At 48.1% G+C, this 16552-nt stretch overlaps 1 protein-coding gene across 1 annotated transcript; it reads left to right on the top strand.

Annotated features, from left to right (window-relative positions):
- The first annotated feature begins 94 nt into the window (after positions 1 to 94).
- ACTR1A (actin related protein 1A) lies at positions 95 to 15987 on the top strand. Its single transcript, XM_032988554.2, has 11 exons — positions 95 to 232; positions 6028 to 6092; positions 6995 to 7070; positions 7838 to 7963; positions 8762 to 8886; positions 9206 to 9422; positions 11059 to 11151; positions 11894 to 12068; positions 12892 to 12953; positions 13334 to 13374; positions 13764 to 15987. Exons 1-11 carry the CDS (start codon positions 185 to 187, stop codon positions 13864 to 13866), a joined length of 1131 nt encoding a protein of 376 aa, XP_032844445.1. The 5' UTR covers positions 95 to 184; the 3' UTR covers positions 13867 to 15987.
- Positions 15988 to 16552: the final 565 nt, after the last annotated feature.

The following is a 16552-nucleotide window of genomic DNA, read 5'->3' on the forward strand; positions in this document are numbered from 1 at the left end:
CGGCATGCTCCGCTACAGGCACGCCTTGCCGGCAGGCGTCGCGCGGGGCCCAAACTACACTTCCCAGCAGGCATCGCGGCCGGAGGAATACATCACCCAGGCGGCTCCGCGCAGTCGTTCCGCGCATGCGCCGCCGAGGGCTGGGCTGTTGCTCCCTCACGGGCGGCTGCGGCGGGTCCTCGCCATGGAGTCCTACGACGTGATAGCGAACCAGCCCGTCGTGATAGACAACGTGAGTGCGGGCGCCCGCGCGTCCCGGGAGCGGGGAGGGCGGGATAGGGCCCGCGGGCCGCAATCCCTTTGTCATCGGGGACGGCCGCGCCCCGCCCGCCGCCCCCACCCGCGCCGGCTTGGCCGCCGCCTCAGGCCCTGGTACAGCTCCCTGCGCTGCGTCCTCGCAGGCCGCCGCTGGGGCGGGGCCGCCGCGGCTCGGCGCACCGCGATTGGCTGAGGTGCTTGCCTGTCACCCGCCGGAGGGCCGATGCCCCTCGCTGGTGGGGAGCGGCCCCCGCCGCCGCGGAGGTGCCTGCTGGCTGGGAGGGGCGGGGCGGTCCCCATTGGCTGGGGCAGCTGTCAGTCAGCGTGGGCAGCCCGCCGGTGCGAGTCTCTTGCCGCCCCGCCCTCGCGGAAAACACCTGTGCTCATTGGCCGCTAGAGGTGTCCGTCAGGCGGGGCTGAGGCCCCACCTCGTTCCTCCCTTGTGCCTGGGGGACAATGGGGGCTGGTGGGCCCGGCCTTGGCCTGAGTCCCGGCATGCTCTGGGGCAGGCCATGGCCGCCCTCCCAGCGTGCTCGGGGGGTGTCTGCTCGTCTCTGTCCGACCATGCTGGAGATGGCAGCCTGCAGCCAGCCCCCCCATCGCAGGCAGCTTCCCGACAGACCCAGCGAAGGGGAGATGGTCACCCCCCCCCTCAGGACCAGCCATCTCCTCCCAGCAGAGCATTCAGCCTAGCGGTCACAGCAAGGGAATGCTGGCACCCGAGGCGTGGATTCTCATGCAGAAGCCTGCAGGCGGCAGAGCTCCTCAAGGCACTGCCCCCCAGCATGGGTTGTATCAGCTGTAGTTTGACAGTGGGGTGTGGTGTTACATATGATTGCTCCTAGCTGATAATGCTTCTCATTAGCTCAAAGCAGACCTTCAGCCTGTGTGGGTGATAGCTTGGTTTGAGATGAATGAGAGTGACTGCATGCCTTGGTGAGCTACTTCTGGGCCCAGTTCTGATTAGCCCATCCATGCTGGCCTCCCAAGAGAAAGGACCATCGAGGAAGGGGTGGGAGGGCATATCTTGGAGGGAGCCTCCTTCAGTGTAGTGAGTCACAAATTCATGCTCCTCCCTTCTGACCTCTATTGCCAGTGATTCAGATTTTGTTGTTTCAGAGGATCCCTGTTGTGTTCCCTTCTTTCTCCACAATCTTAATTTCTGCTGAATCTTTTTGCGATATGACATGTGGACTTGCTAGTCTAGCACTTCTCAAACTATTGCTTTTATTTTCCCCCCATAAGCTGAATGACTGTAGGTCTTCTCAGATCAAGCCAATTATTCTTCTGACCCCTTCTATATTGTTGATCCCAATTTCCTCTCTACAGCTTGAGATCTCTGACACTGTTTTGGTTTTGTTTCTTCCCCTGGAACTGCAGCAGAGAGATTTAGGTTAGACACTGAAGGACAATATCTAATGAAAAAGGAGATTAAGCAGTATAATTGACTATGTGGAGAAAAACATGTTGTATCTTTTTTATTGGAGACAATAAAGAATAGGTTAGGTTGATTGTTCTTAGAAATGACTGGAGTAGCACTGACTCTGCTGTGGTTTGAGTGATTAGCTAACAATTAAAGTTATTTCCAGGCACTCTGGTTCTGTGAGGATCAGTTTGCTGTGCTATAGTCATACAGTAGCAGCCTATATCTAACTTCAGCATGTCATTTTGTTACGTAGTGCAATGATTGCTGCCCCTGCTTCAGACTTGAAAAAGCGTTCACATGCCAGCAACTGACTCTGTTTCTTTTCTCATTCTATCAGCTGGTCTTATAAAAGATAATTCTTCTTCTTGTCTATTTGATAAATGAGTTACACCCCCCTTCCCCGCCCTGTACAAGAAGTAGAACGAAGCAGTTGTTGTGACATCTGCCTTTAACGCTGGCAGGCTGTCAGCAGAGGAGCCTTGTGGTGACGCTGCATTTTCAGTACTCTTCTGAGTTCAGGCAGGATGGGAAGTGAAGCTGCACAGAGCAGGTACCATAATTCCTGCTGCCTTATAGTAATACTTTTCCTCAGAGAGCTGCAGGCACCTTTTCAAGGCTGAATGTTGTCCCATCTCATGTATGCGTGTGTATGGGAGGGTGGGGAGTGGAAATGAGATGCTGAGCTGGTGAACAAACCAGACCCCCCAGTCCCAGCCCTGCTCCAGTATCTCACTGTGTTCCAAAAGGACATTAAGGTATATAGCTAAAAACTCAACAAGGAGATTTTTTTTCTCTTACCAAACAATACACTCAGCTGCATGTTTTCAGTGGGAAGAGTTTTGTAGTATACAGTAAGAGGTTAGAGCTGTAGCTCAGCACAACCTTAATACTACTCCTTGTCCAATAACTATTTTGAAAAGAACTGTGTTCCCATCTTGCATTCCCAACTATCTCTCTCTGAAATAAATGGTTTGGGAGCCCTGATGAACATAATGCACATGTAAGTAGATAGCGTAGTTCAGCTGTGGCCTAAGGAAGTGCAAATTCCTTGACCTCCATGGAATTGTCTCTGTTTACAAAAGAGGATACAATTTGGCTTTGTAGTCCAAGTGGTGGCATTTTAAACAGCTGAGCTGTCAGTAAGGGCTGTCGTGTCTTTGGTGTGTTCTTGATCTTATAAAATGTGTATCTAATAAAATAATTTTACAACACTATGAAACATGCGTTCTCCATAAAAAGTGCTACAAGGCAGATTGACTCTTGGCGATTTCCATTTAAATTTGAGTCCTAAATGCATGAAGATTAATGAATCAATAACTGACTAGCTACAGAGGTAGCAGAAGAGGCAGGTTGAGTTACTTCAAGGTATTAATGAGAATTTTCCATGAGATTATCTTCCCTGACCTTTGCATTTGACATGTAGTTTTCCTTTCTTTTATTCTTCTGCTCAGATAAAAAAACAAACAAACAAACAAAAAAACCCCAAAACCCAAAACAAACAAAATGTGATGAAAGCACAGCTAGGATAGGTACTAGTAGAAGGGCATTAATTTTAAAGTTTTTTTAAGCTTTAATAAATCAGAGCTTGTAGCAGAAGGGAGGATGCATGGTTCTTTGCTTATTTGAAAGAAAGCTCAGAAAACAGGTCTTTCCTTTAAACCTACTGAAGCAGACAGGGTTATTTCAAAATTTAAACCTTTCCCTGTCATTGTATAGGAATTTCAAACTGGTCTATAATAAATAGATTTACCCACTGCACACATATCTTCAAAGAAGTAAAATGTTTTCAAGCAAAATTGAATAGGTCAGAAAGTGCTCTCAGGTCTTTGTAGTGTGGAGACAGCAAACAGCTGTGCTTGGTTTTATTCCCAGGCACTTGGAAGCACAACTGTGTTGAAGTCCCTTTCTACTCGCACATTCAAAACAGTCCTTCGTCTTTGACTCCAGCTAGGAGTTCTAAACTACCAACACATTAACTTTGAACTTAAATATGTAAATGTTAGAATGCATAATTTGCTGGGAATCTCACCAGGACACACTGGGTAATTTTTGGCCTGGCATAAGGAAGTTTCAATCTCTGTGTTAAAATAGGGGCATCATTGTTCTCCCGAAACCACGTCCCCAGAGCAGACAGTGCTGGCAGCAAGATCAGTCATTATCTTGAATAAAATATTCAGTAAGCACAATATTCCGATGTGGTTACGTTACTGTGTTTGATTCAACTTTTTTGCTACAAGGATTGACAAAGGATGGTATTATTTCCCAGATATAGAGTTGTTTATAAGCTATGATAAGGAAAATCAAAACAGTGGTTTTCTTTTATTCCTTGCTTCACTTTGAAGTGAATAGCAAGAAGAGAGTCTGTCTAAAGGGAAGTCTTTTTAACACTTCACAGGCCACTTTGTCACCCCAGTACCTGTTAGTGCAGACCTTGGGGTGCAACTGGAGCCAAGTGCCTCTTGCCCAGAGATGGTAGCCCTGCCCAGGTGCCAGCTTGGGTGTGTTCCTTGAGCCAGCCTGGCTGCAGGCATTTGTCAGGAGGCAAGAATTCAAGCAGTCTACCTTTTATGTTTTACAGCTAGCTAGGTCTGGTTTGCACAGTGATCCTGATACTCATCTCTTACAGATGCATCCTGGCAAATCTCTCTCTGGCAGTTTTAAGGCAGGACTGCCCTGGCCCTGCTTGGCAGAGCACACATGCTCTGTGCAAAGCCTGGCATGTTGGTTGAAACTGTTGATGAAAGTAGCTTGGGAATAAGGCACTGGGCTGTGAACTAGAGAGGCTGGTGCTGCCCCATATTCTTCTCTGCTGAGCCTGCTCTGGCTGGTAACCTCTGGCACTGGAATGGGGCAGGCAGCTGGGACAGCAGCATCAGAAACCACTGCAGCCAGAGCTTGGCTGGCAGAGAGCGCCATAGGGAACTTGTTTGGCCTCAGCCTCCAGTGAAAGCAGCAATGCTGACCCACGCAGAGGTGGTGAGAAGGGGAAAGCAGTGGAGGAGCTGCTTTGCTGCTCATTTTAAAATGCTCTGGGGCAATCAAAATGTCTTTTTGGCCTCAGAGCAGTCCTGCTGCAGAGCCCTTCAGAGTGAACAGGCACTTTGGTGGTTTCAGTGCAAACTCACTTGCGTTTCTGCTAGTACGGGATAAAGCAGAACTGCTCCTTTTTCTGCAGAAGAGCTCACTGGCATGGTAGTCTGCGATTACTAGTGAAATGGCTTATATGAGGAGATCCTATGGAAATTTGCTCCTTAGCAAAACTTGGGTGTTCTTGCAAGCTGCTCATTGTTTCAAGATGTCATTCCCTTGTGCAGGGAGAGGAAATGGAGGAGGAGAAGGTGTGAGCACAGATCCAAGTTGATGATGGGGTTCCCAGGATGCTTCCGGATGATACCGACAGGGACGGGAGCTGCAGGACCAGATGCCCAGCACCAACTCCCTGCCAGGGCTTCCCTGTGGCTGGTTTTACCCACCCTGTGTTTGCTGCTTGCGCTGCTTTGAACATTGCAGAAGGCTTTTTGGGTTTGTGCCTTTCTGACTGCCATACCTAATCTCTTTTTCCATATCCCTTCTAAATAAGCCCTACCCTGTCAGCTGCTATTCCTGCTTCCAGCCTTTCCCCTTGCAGTTTGACAGGCAACTTTGTTCTTTCCAGACCCTGCTCTGAGTTCATTTCCAGTGTCTTTTTCTGACTAAGTTTCTGGGACCTTCCTCCTTAGCGTTAGCTAGTTTATCCACCACCCGATCTTCTTTTCCCTAGCCTCCACTCCAACCTGTTTCACACAGTCATTTCCTACTCCTTTTTCTGACTTTATCCACCCAACCATCCATCCTTTCCAAATCTGCATCTTCTGAGAGGCCTATAGTCTTCATTCTCTCCCTTTTAGCAGTGGCCCCTGAAGCTGCCAGGGTTTGATTGCTCTTGCTTGGCTTTCTGAAGTGCTCTCTTCCACCCAGAAAGTATTTAAGATCGACAGAAAACTGCAGGGCTTGGACTTAGCCTCCTGCACCCCTAGCCATAGAACTGGATAGGAAAATACTTGTCTGTACAGAGCAGCATTTGGGTGTGTTTGCAGAGCTGTATGAGGATGCTTCCTGGGTGTTTCTGCCGTATGTGATGTGTTGCTGCCAGGGAGATGCCAGTTACTCCCCTCTAGTGGCCAAGCTGGCCTGCTGGCACCTTCCCACCACAACCCTGCCTGGAGAAACAGCTCCCTGGGGAGTTTTATTCCTCGGGAAAAGGAGAGGATCTGTCAGTGCTGATATACTTTGCTACTCCTTTAAAACTTTTGAAAGTGACTGAATGAATTAGAAGCTCACGTATTTATCTGTTGCTCCCACAGGGCTCGGGTGTGATTAAAGCGGGTTTTGCAGGTGATCAAATACCGAAATACTGCTTTCCAAACTAGTAAGTATTCTGCTGGTCTTGGTAAGTTCTAGGTACTGTGTACCAATTCTTTGATACATAGAGGGGAAGAATGGTCCAATTTTATAACTGGAAGAATTAGTTATTCTTTTTCTGCCTGCTGCACAGAAGCATCGAGGAGAGGAAATCTCTGCTATTAAATATCTTGAGATTGGGGGGGGGTGGGGGGGGGCGCACCATAAAAGATGACATCACTTTGTCAGGCTCAACACCCAGCCAAAGCTGTAGGATCCTTTAGTCTTGAGACATGAGGAAAAGGAACAGGAAAAAGGCAGAGGTGGGACAAGAGGTGTGAAGTCCTCTACATCTCTCTGGTGTGTGGTCTGACACCTTGATTCCTGTCAGACGTCCTTGGAAGTTTTCTGAGAGTTTTACTCTCAGAGGAGGACTGCTGGATGAGAAACTCTGAATAGTCACTGGGTTTTATTCACAGTGGGGTGGGTTTTTAATGGGTTTATTTGTGCTCTGAGCAGTGTGGTCTGTATGGTGAGGTGGGGCATGGGACTATAAATGTCTAATCTGAGAAGCCTACCTGAGGTCAGGCAACACCGTGTGGATCTGTTGGCTCAGACCATTGCTCGGTCTAGCCATGTTCACCCCAGGCACTGTTGGAACAAGTAAGTCCTGAATCATCAGGGAAAGTGTGGCCAGGCTCAGCTGACTTACATCATACCAGTTCAGAACTGTCTACAATCTGTTGCCTTCACCTCTGATTCTGAGATTAGCTCAGAGCAAACCTGGGTCGGTTGGCATCTGGTAGTGCCCCCAGACTTGTCCATCGCTTTAGAAAGTACTGGTGAGGACAGAGAGGAACAAAGTAGTTAATCCTTGGGTGCATCTGAGCTCTCTCTCTAGAAGCATTTATACTCTTGCCTCTGTTCTAGTGTGGGCAGACCAAAGCACACTCGTGTTATGGCTGGTGCTTTAGAAGGGGACATTTTCATTGGTCCAAAGGCAGAGGTAAGAACACCTGTATATTGCACTTCTCCATATGTCTCAGTATGCTGCTGTGAGGATGGGCTGTAGCAGTTGTGCTTAAAAGGGCTGTGGTTCTTTGGTATCATCTTATAGATCTGAAGAGCAGAATAGATTGACACTTTTAAGTGTGTCTGAGGTGGATTGGGAAGCTTCCTGAAATTTTTGTGCCAACCTGCTGACTATAGTCCTTTTTCCCAAGTCCTTCTATATCCTGGTTTTTTTTTTTTTTTTTTTTTTTTTTTTTTTCTGGGCTACTTCTAGGTCTGTATGGTTACATCCCCACTTTTTGACTGGGAACTTTAGAAATGGACCCTACTTGGTTGTCTTTTATCTCCCTGGTGTGGGCAAGAAGCTTGTTTTCCACAGTTCCTGTCAGCATGTAGTTTCTTGTGAGCCCTCCAAACTACATTCCCCAATACCACCATGTTACATTTTATAACATGACTGAGCTGGTAGAACAAAGGTACCATTTGATAGGTGTCTGTATGCTTGCTTGAAAAGCATTAGGATGGAATGTGCTCTGCAAATGCCAAGCTTTCTTACTTGGTATAAAAAGGCCTTGTTTAATCTTGTGAATACTCTGGGAGAGATGTTTGTTATTAACACTCAGTTTTTGCCCAATGTGCTGGAGATTAAGTTGTCTTTTAGTGGAATCAAAAATAAACGAGTGACATTAAATCAGCCATAGAGCTCAGAAATGTGATTGTGAGTCTCTGACAGGTATGCTCTACTGTCCTTTGTTTGTTCAGGAGCACAGAGGTCTCCTCTCGATCCGATACCCGATGGAGCATGGCATAGTGAAGGATTGGAATGACATGGAGCGCATTTGGCAGTATGTGTATTCAAAAGACCAGCTTCAGACATTCTCAGAGGAGGTGAGATACCTTATTATGTACTGGCACAGGCATCATTCCATGTGTGCGTGTAACACCAAGAGCTTTGGAACTTCAGGAAAGATTTGGGACTTTGCCTTTGCTGCTCTTTCTAAATGTGTCTGCTGTGTAATTAGGCTCTTTCACCTCTCAGGAGATACTGCACAAGAAGTGTCCAAACAGAATTCCTCCTCAGATCTAATGTTCTGGCCTGACTGAAAATTTGGCTTTCAGCATTTGTTATTCACACTCTCTAATCATTCTGCTCTAGGCCAAGCGCTTCTAACTTTTCCTGTTCTGCCTGTGCATCAGGCGTATCTACTCAGCAGTGACGTGACTTGAATTAAGGAAGGAGAAAATTACGATCGTGTGGTCTGGATGGAGCTGACCAAAAAATTATTAAATGACTGAGAGCAATAGGTTGTATAAGTGGAGTAGGAATATTTCTTCCTGCTCGTGCTAAGACCATATGCATTTACCCTTTCTTAAGGTTTGTGTATTTTGGCTAATCTGGCTGACTTTTGGTGCTGAGAGTCATCTTGCTTGTCCTTCATGGGGCAGGGTTGTTCACAGAGTAGATTTCCTAACAATTCTTCTTAACTAGACCAGAACCCTGCTGGTCTTCCAACTTAATAGAGGTTATTGACAGTCTTAACACAGCTCAGTAGCTGAAATTATTCCCTTCTACCTGTCCTCTTGCACCGGCGATTCCTAAAGTGAATAAATAAGCAGAAAGTTTCAGGAACACATGTCTAGCTGCCTCCTGGTTATTGCAGCACAGATCCTTCTTTTCTTTACCAGCATCCTGTACTGCTGACAGAAGCACCCCTAAACCCACGCAAGAACAGAGAGCGTGCTGCTGAGGTGTTTTTTGAGACCTTCAATGTGCCAGCACTATTCATCTCCATGCAAGCTGTGCTTAGCCTGTAAGTCTCTTTCATCTTTCATTTGTGCTTGTGAAATGCTGCTGTGAAATCTATTTTATCACAAACCAGAAAACATATGGAAGACTACAATGATGTCTGGCTTATCCCCTTTTTAAGCAAGAACTGAAACTCAATTTTAATTTCTGTAATAAAGAGTTTACAGGAGTTTGCTGAACTATGGTGAGAGCTAGGTTTTTGGATTTTCTTTTAGCCCCTGTTCATGTGAAATCTCTGCTTCCTGAGATGAGCCCGGATGTGCTGCGTGCTTAGAGTCACCTTGAATTGCTTGTTCTGACTCGGTTGTTTGCCCCTTTGCTAGCTACGCGACTGGGAGGACTACAGGAGTGGTGCTGGACTCCGGGGATGGCGTTACCCACGCGGTTCCCATCTATGAGGGCTTTGCCATGCCTCACTCCATCATGCGGATTGACATTGCTGGCCGTGATGTCTCACGCTTCCTGCGTCTCTATCTCCGGAAGGAAGGCTATGACTTCCACACAACCTCCGAGTTTGAGATTGTCAAGACCATCAAGGAGGTGATGTACTGTCTGTTTCTGTGTGTATCCCAGAAAGGGATTTCTGCCTAAGGGAAGTCATGACTTGTAAAATTTAGTGGGGGAGACTAGGGCCGCTAAGATGATTACAGGACTGGAGCATCTCTCCTATGAGGAAAGGCTGAGACCTGGGACTGTTAAGACATGAGAAGAGAAGGTTTTGGAGGATCTCATCAATATATGTAAATATCCGAGGGAGGGTGCAAAGGAAACAGAGCCAGGCTTATTTCAGTGATGTCCAGTGACAGGACAAGGTACACAAACTGGAGCACAGGAGACTCTGTCTGAGCATAAACTTTTTTTCTGGGAGAGTGACCAGGCACTGGCACAGGTTGTCCAGAGAGTTGTGGAGTCTCCATCTTTGGTGATATTCAGAAGCGCTGGGGACGTGGTCCTGGGCTAAGTGACCCTGCTTGAACACTGGGGATGGATGAAATGATCTCTACAGGTCCCTTGCAACTTCAGACATCCCATATTCTGGGACACTTGTAGTCAAGGTGACATCCAATCTTTGTTAAGGGGCTGTTGACATGGAGGTGAAGACAGGCTGGTAGTTCAGAATCTGCTTTGCATTTTTCTGTGCTGCAGTTTGTCAGAGTGATGGTATCTTTCAGTAGTGCTTGTTTTCCCTTCAGGGCGAGGCTCTGTAAAATCTATGGCAAGTAGGGATCACAAGTGGGATATTGCAAATTGTTTCCCCTCTGCCCCCATGAAAGACTTCACTTACGGCATTCACGTTTACAAAAACTTATCTTTTTCATGGTTTATGATGAGGGCAGTCAAACACCCACAGGTTACCCAGAGACGTTTATAGATTCTCCGTTTGTGGAGTTACACCAAACATGACTGGACATGGTGTTGGGCAGCCTGCTGTAGCTGACTCTGCCTGAGCAGGGGGTTGGACTAGATGATCTCATGAGGCCCTTTCCAACCTAAATGTTTCAGTGATTCTGTTTTAGAGCTTTGGGGGTTTTTTAATACCCAAATGATAACAATTTGGAATAGTGAAGCTTACTGTAGGATAAACAATATGAGCTGCCGGAGCGGTTTGAAAAGTGAAAGTATTTTGTTTTCTGTAACTTAAAGTACACGTGAGCAATGGGAAGTGAGTAGCTAAGATCACATTAAGAAATTTTTGCTGTTAGCTATTAGTTACAGTTTACCCTGTTGAAATGCAGTAATGGACTTTGTGCTCCTAATCTGTTGCAAAGTTACCTGAACCCACCTTCATACAAGGTTAATATCACTAAAGGTGTTTCAGGTGCATGTTTTACTTTGTCCTACAGTAGATTGGAAGCACTCACAGGATAGTTACCCCATCTGTGCTAGAGGAAGGTAACCTCTAAGCAGTAAGAGAGAGCTGGAAACAAGAGGTGAGCAGCAGCTACAGGGGGTGCAAACATACTTCGTGTCTCTAATCATCATGTGGAACTGTAGCATGAATAGGTATTTTACCTGATGTGAACCAAAAAAGGTCTTTTCCTCAGTACAAAATGTTGTTGAAATTGTTCTCCCCAAAGGGATACGTGGATTTTGATTGTTAGTGAGAAAACTATTTTATTAGAGGCGTTTGGGTTTACCCTTCTCATTTCCTTCTCCCTGACTCTTTCCTCTCCAGCGTGCCTGCTACCTGTCAATAAACCCCCAGAAGGATGAGACTCTGGAGACCGAGAAGGCTCAGTACTACCTGCCGGATGGAAGCACTATTGAGGTTTGTAAGGACCACCCTCAGAGGATTCCTAATGTGAAGCACAGGGTTTCCAGAATAGCCTTCTGCCTAGTGACGAGCAGTGTAATGTGGCATTAGGTAGGAGCGGGGATAACTTTAAAAGATCGGAACTCATCCCAGGATGTCGACTGGGCACTAGAATTTTTAGGGGAAGAAAACGTTATTGGCAGCCTCACAGCTTCTACTGGAAGTGCTGGGGAAGGATGCAGCATGTCCACGGGGACTGTGAGCTGCTTGAGTGCAGGCTCTGATACAGCCTATCTTTATGCAGATCAGGTATGGATTGTGGGTAGTTACCACCTCACTAAATTCAGCAGTGGTTTTGTATGTGGCTTTTCTCCTGCCTAGAGGTGCAGTAACAATTGCTTTGAAGACTGAGTTAGGAATACTCTTCAAAAGACTGAGCCCACTATAGAATGGTTGCAGGGTAGGAAATACAGGTCTTGCCTCTAGCACCAGGGGCAGATCTGCTCCATTTTCTGCCAGTGACCTGCTGTATGGACTGAGCAAGTTTCTTCATCTCTCATCTGCAAAATGGAAATAGCACTTTTTCTAGGAGCAGTAGACCAAACTGGTGTTCACTTGGGAGCTAGTGATACAACATGAATGTCCAGGAAACTTCATTACTCTGAAGTTTCACCTAAGGCAGGCAGGTCCAAACTGCAGACAGTGAACAGAGCCACACTGCTCTCTCTCTCCCTCTCTGTGCTACCTTCTCTTGCAGATTGGCTCTGCCCGTTTTCGAGCCCCAGAGCTCCTGTTCCGGCCAGACCTGATAGGGGAGGAATGTGAAGGACTCCATGAGGTGCTTGTTTTTGCCATTCAAAAATCAGACATGGACCTGAGGCGAACGCTGTTCTCCAACATCGTGCTGTCTGGAGGCTCCACGCTCTTCAAAGGTTCCTGCCTCTCCTCTTTCAGTGGGCTGTGACATACCTGATTTCTTCCTTGCTTCTCATGTGAAACTGGGAGGATAACCTAGATCACCCAGCTTGTCCTGTGAGATAAGGGCTGTGTGAACTCTGCTCTCTCAGCAGGGGGTTACTAATTTTCTGAGTCCTAGTCATACCCTTCTGGGTATGCAAGACACCTCTGCCCTTGTCTATCACTTCCTGGGCTTTTGGCTTTTTCCTTGTATCACTCTGCCGGTGTCAGGACTGAATAGGTGTGCTCATTTCTGCTGTTCAGGATAGTCGAGACCAGGTACCTAAAAGGCTCTTGCATCTTCTGAGGTTCCTTAGGTCCTCAGTACCTGAAAGAGCCCAACAGTCCTGGTGCTGCATGAAATGTCAGCTACATGTGTGCAAAAAACCTTCTACTCATCCCCTCAGGGCTCAGCTGGCTCCCATTAACTTAAAGATACCCCCTGCCAGAACCCATCAGCCTGTTAGCCACAGGCAGATATCTCCAGATAGGTCCTGCTCTCCCCTGTGCAAATGGGCTGGACACAGGAGTAATGCCCGGGGAAGGAGTGGGGAACTGGCTAAAAATCTTGTTTGCTCATCTCGAGTTGGTGCAGAGGGATAGAGCCTGTTGTGCCAGTGTTTGAGGTCTGCCTGAGGGAGACAGAATCCTGTTATTTCACTGGCTGTTTTCTGGGTATCTCTGAGATCTGGATTGGGATATTTGAATAGGAGTGCATAGGAAACGTCCACATTGTTAGTAGATAGAACCTGGGATTTTGCTGAGGGGCTCAGACTACATGTTTTCTGTCTTGTGTAGGCTTTGGTGACAGGCTGCTGAGTGAAGTGAAGAAACTAGCTCCGAAGGATGTCAAGATAAGGGTAGGAGCAATCTCTTTTGTGTTTATCTCTTACTGTGTGTGTTGTTTTGTAGCCTTCAGCGAACCATGCTGAGAGTGCAACTGCCATTTGCTTCAAAGCAGAAACAGAGTCCTGAGACAGTCCAACAATATTTGCTGTTGTGATGAAAGCCTGTTTGGTGTCATCACTGAGAAGGTGGCTCTTCTTGACAACGTGACTTGTGTCCAGGATCCTAGACCACAGTGGCTGTTGGAAGCCAGGGAGGGCCGCTGGGTGTCTTTCTGGTGGGAGAGATCATACCTGTGTTTGTCAGCTGTTACCTGCAGTGAAATGGGGGCAGTGTGCCAGGGGGAGCAGACTGGAGCTTGGGAAGGCACTGACTGATTCTCTCTTTCTCCCAGATATCAGCTCCTCAAGAGAGATTGTATTCCACATGGATTGGGTACGTACTGCACAGTGACACGTCTTGCTGTGGGGTGAGGGCTGGGGGGGCGCAGCCTGTCAGCGCTCACGCTGCTGTTCCTTCTGGTGCTGTGTGTCAGGAGGGTTCCGTCATCCAGCTGCACGATGCTCAGTGTGTTAGTGGAGCAGCAGTCAGCAGGTCGTGTGGGAGGGGGCAGCTGGCGCTGCGCTCTGTAGTGCTGGCACCTTTGTGGCTAAAAGGAGGGGAAGTGACTGTCCAGAAAGTGTCTGTGTAGATAACTGGGAGCCTCAGCACCTTTCTGATGTGGGGAAGTGTTAGGCAATAGAAACAGCGTGTCTCTGCGGAGATATGATGAGAGTGCCCCCAGCACTTTCCTTTAACCCAGGGACATGCCTGTCTCTCCCTAGTGGCTCTATCCTGGCCTCACTGGACACCTTTAAGAAAATGTGGGTTTCGAAAAAGGAATATGAAGAAGATGGAGCTCGTGCCATCCACCGAAAAACCTTCTAGCCCTGGGACCTGTCCTCAGTCTCCTCCGAAGACTCACTTCAGTTCTAAACTCGCTTTTCTGAGTCCGAGTGTCTGAGAGCTGCCTGTGTGTGTGTGTGTGTGCGCCAGCATGCCCCGATGTCACTGCGCAAAGATGACAGCAGCAGGAGGGTTGTATTAGTACTACTAACTTCTTATTTTTTTATTTTATTTTTGTTGGGTTTTTTAAATGGAAAGGGGAAAACACCAGTCTGAATTTCTCCGGAATGGCTCATTCCTTTTTCATTTCAGTCCCTTAATTTCTGTATCGCAATCACATTTGTCACTGTAAAACAAACAAGCAAGCAACAACAAAGGGAACAGCTTATAGAAACTGCCTAGCAAGCCAGAAGGGAGCCAACCACTGCAGAAGCTCATGCAGGCTTTTATCAGCCTGGCTGCAATGCCTGGATTGTCTGGAAACACGTAGCTGAGGCCCCAGAGCTACTTTCTTCTTCAGCAGTGTCTTCACCATCAGTAGGTTTTTGAAGTTATTTTTAATATCTTTTTTATTAAGAGCAAGCACATTCTCAAGCCCATTTGCCCCCACTGTTTTTGGTGTGTGCGTGGGTGTATGTGTGTGTAACTTCGCCTGATGTGTGGGTCTGCACCACAGCTGGAGAAGTTGGTGATAGGACTTAGTTTGTATTGCATGGAGTAGAACAAAGCAAATCTAAGCAGCTATCGTTGTACTAGGCGGTTATTCTCTCGTACCTTGTTTTAAATACCTTTTCTCCCCTGGAAGCAAGTGCCCCAGAACGGGGGTGAAGGCACTTGTGTGTTCCCCCTCAACCTGCCAAGATTTACAGTGCTGGGTTCTCATGTTCTTTCTCTGTAAGAGTCAAGGCTGTTTCCCTCCTTCCTGCCATGTCAGGGCAAAGGGAGCATGTATTTGCAGCCAGGCATAACTCCTGTGTACTTCATCCATTCTGGGTCAAAATAATAATTGGAAAGGTGCATTGTAATGTAAGAAATGTTTTATTTATTGAAATGTCTGAGGGTATCTCGAATACTGACCACAGCACCTGGGAATAAGGCTTTGGGTCTTCTTTGAATGCCTCTTGCCCAGCTGTCCATGGTTCCACGTTAACACTGTTTACAGCACGCGTGCTTGGAATAGCCAGCCAGCCCTGCGCCACCCCCCGGTAACTGCGCGGGGGGTCTCCCTGTTCTCTAGGAGTACATGAAGTGAGAGGACAATAAACTGTACCAGGACGTTGGTGTGAGCAGCAGGTTTGTGAGCAGGAAGCTGTCACCAGGGCTGTGTACTGCGTATGCCTTTCTGCTTACCTGGGGGCTGCTTTGCTTCTGCTTTTACACCCACGGGCAGGCCTACAGACCCCTTGTGCTGGCGAGTGCCACTGTTCCCCCTTTAGGATTTTCTTATGCGTTATTTGGTGCTCTTTAGTTTTTTTCCATTGATAATTTTCTGCAGTACCTGGCAGTAGCAGTGGAGCTGGAGTTGCTTGGTGGCAGTTCCTCCTTGTTTCCCTCCTTCCTGTTCATTGCCACACAGCACCTCGGGGTCGCTCTCGAGCGCAGAGATGGGGTCAGAGCCGGAGGGCTGCTGCAAAGGCATGGTGAAAGCTGGTGTGTTGCCCCAGCTGAGATGAATGTGAGCAGCAGTGTGTGGCCCCTGCAGGAGCCACGTTCTCAGGGCTCCCTGCTGGGCTCAGAGAGGCTGGAGGCAGGTGGGGTGGTCTCTTCCCACCCAAGGCCAGGCTGCTTGTTCACCTACCCCCTCTCAGAGCAGAGTGTTTTTTAAGCAAGAGCCTGTCAGGTAGAAAAGAGCTGTCACTGCTCAGCCTTCTGATGAAAAATTGTGTTCTTGCTGGTTTGCTGCAGCATGTGGAGGGGAAGCAGCAAACCCCTCTTGGTTCAGTTACCACCTGTCCCCCAGGCAGTGCCAGTGCTCTCCTCCTCCCCTCCCAGCCCCCCTGCTGCCCCTGCAGAAGCAGCAGTGCTCCATTTTGTAACCTGCAGTGACCGGACAGAAAGGTGCCGTCTCTGATCTTTGATCTGCCTGACTGTTCCCTTGCACACTGTCCAAACCGTGTTACCTGGTGGTGCCCAGCATACTTAAATAAAGTCATTCATATACAACCCTCAAGCTTCCTGGCCTCTTCCCACATTTACATTTTTAGGGAGGTAACTTGTGTTCTCATCCCTGTGCAGAACAGCTGCTGGCCAGTCTGCAAGGAGGCATCATCTCTGGTCCAGTATTGCATTCCTGGCCTGGCTTTGGAGCCGAGGGAGGAGATTCCTGGGCTGCAGCTACAGTCTGCACTGGTGGTGTCCAAAAGCTGCTCTTCTCAGCAACCATTATCTATTCTATTTCTCGCTGCTGACAGGTCAAGGGGGGGAGCCCTGGCTGAGCAAGGGTGATGGCAGTGATGCCACTGCTGTGGTGAGAAGAGCTGGTGCCAGCTCAGGTGCTTGCAGAGAACTAACCTGGCAAGATTTGCTCCCAGGGCAGGCCTGGGGACAGGGGGAGATGGGACAGCACCCAGGCCTGCAACTGTCCACAGCCTTTGTGCTGCCTCCAGAAGCAACTGCTGAGGGAACAGGACAGTCTGGTCCCTGGGGCCCTCCAGAGCAGCAGGAATAAGTCACTGGCCTCTCCCCAGAAGACAGGTGATACTCTGATCCTCTCTGCCCGCTGTAGAAG

The sequence above is a fragment of the Tyto alba genome, unplaced genomic scaffold (genome assembly GCF_018691265.1).
Source record: "Tyto alba isolate M040663 unplaced genomic scaffold, T.alba_DEE_v4.0 Super-Scaffold_1, whole genome shotgun sequence".
Lineage (NCBI taxonomy): Eukaryota > Metazoa > Chordata > Aves > Strigiformes > Tytonidae > Tyto > Tyto alba.

Excerpts from the sequence above, each read along its gene's own strand:
- ACTR1A (XM_032988554.2), top strand. The coding sequence starts at position 185 with ATGGAGTCCTACGACGTGATAGCGAACCAGCCCGTCGTGATAGACAAC. Across the intron at positions 6,093-6,994 it reads AAATACTGCTTTCCAAACTA|TGTGGGCAGACCAAAGCACA; the intron begins GTAAGTATTCTG and ends CCTCTGTTCTAG. Across the intron at positions 7,071-7,837 it reads TCATTGGTCCAAAGGCAGAG|GAGCACAGAGGTCTCCTCTC; the intron begins GTAAGAACACCT and ends TTGTTTGTTCAG.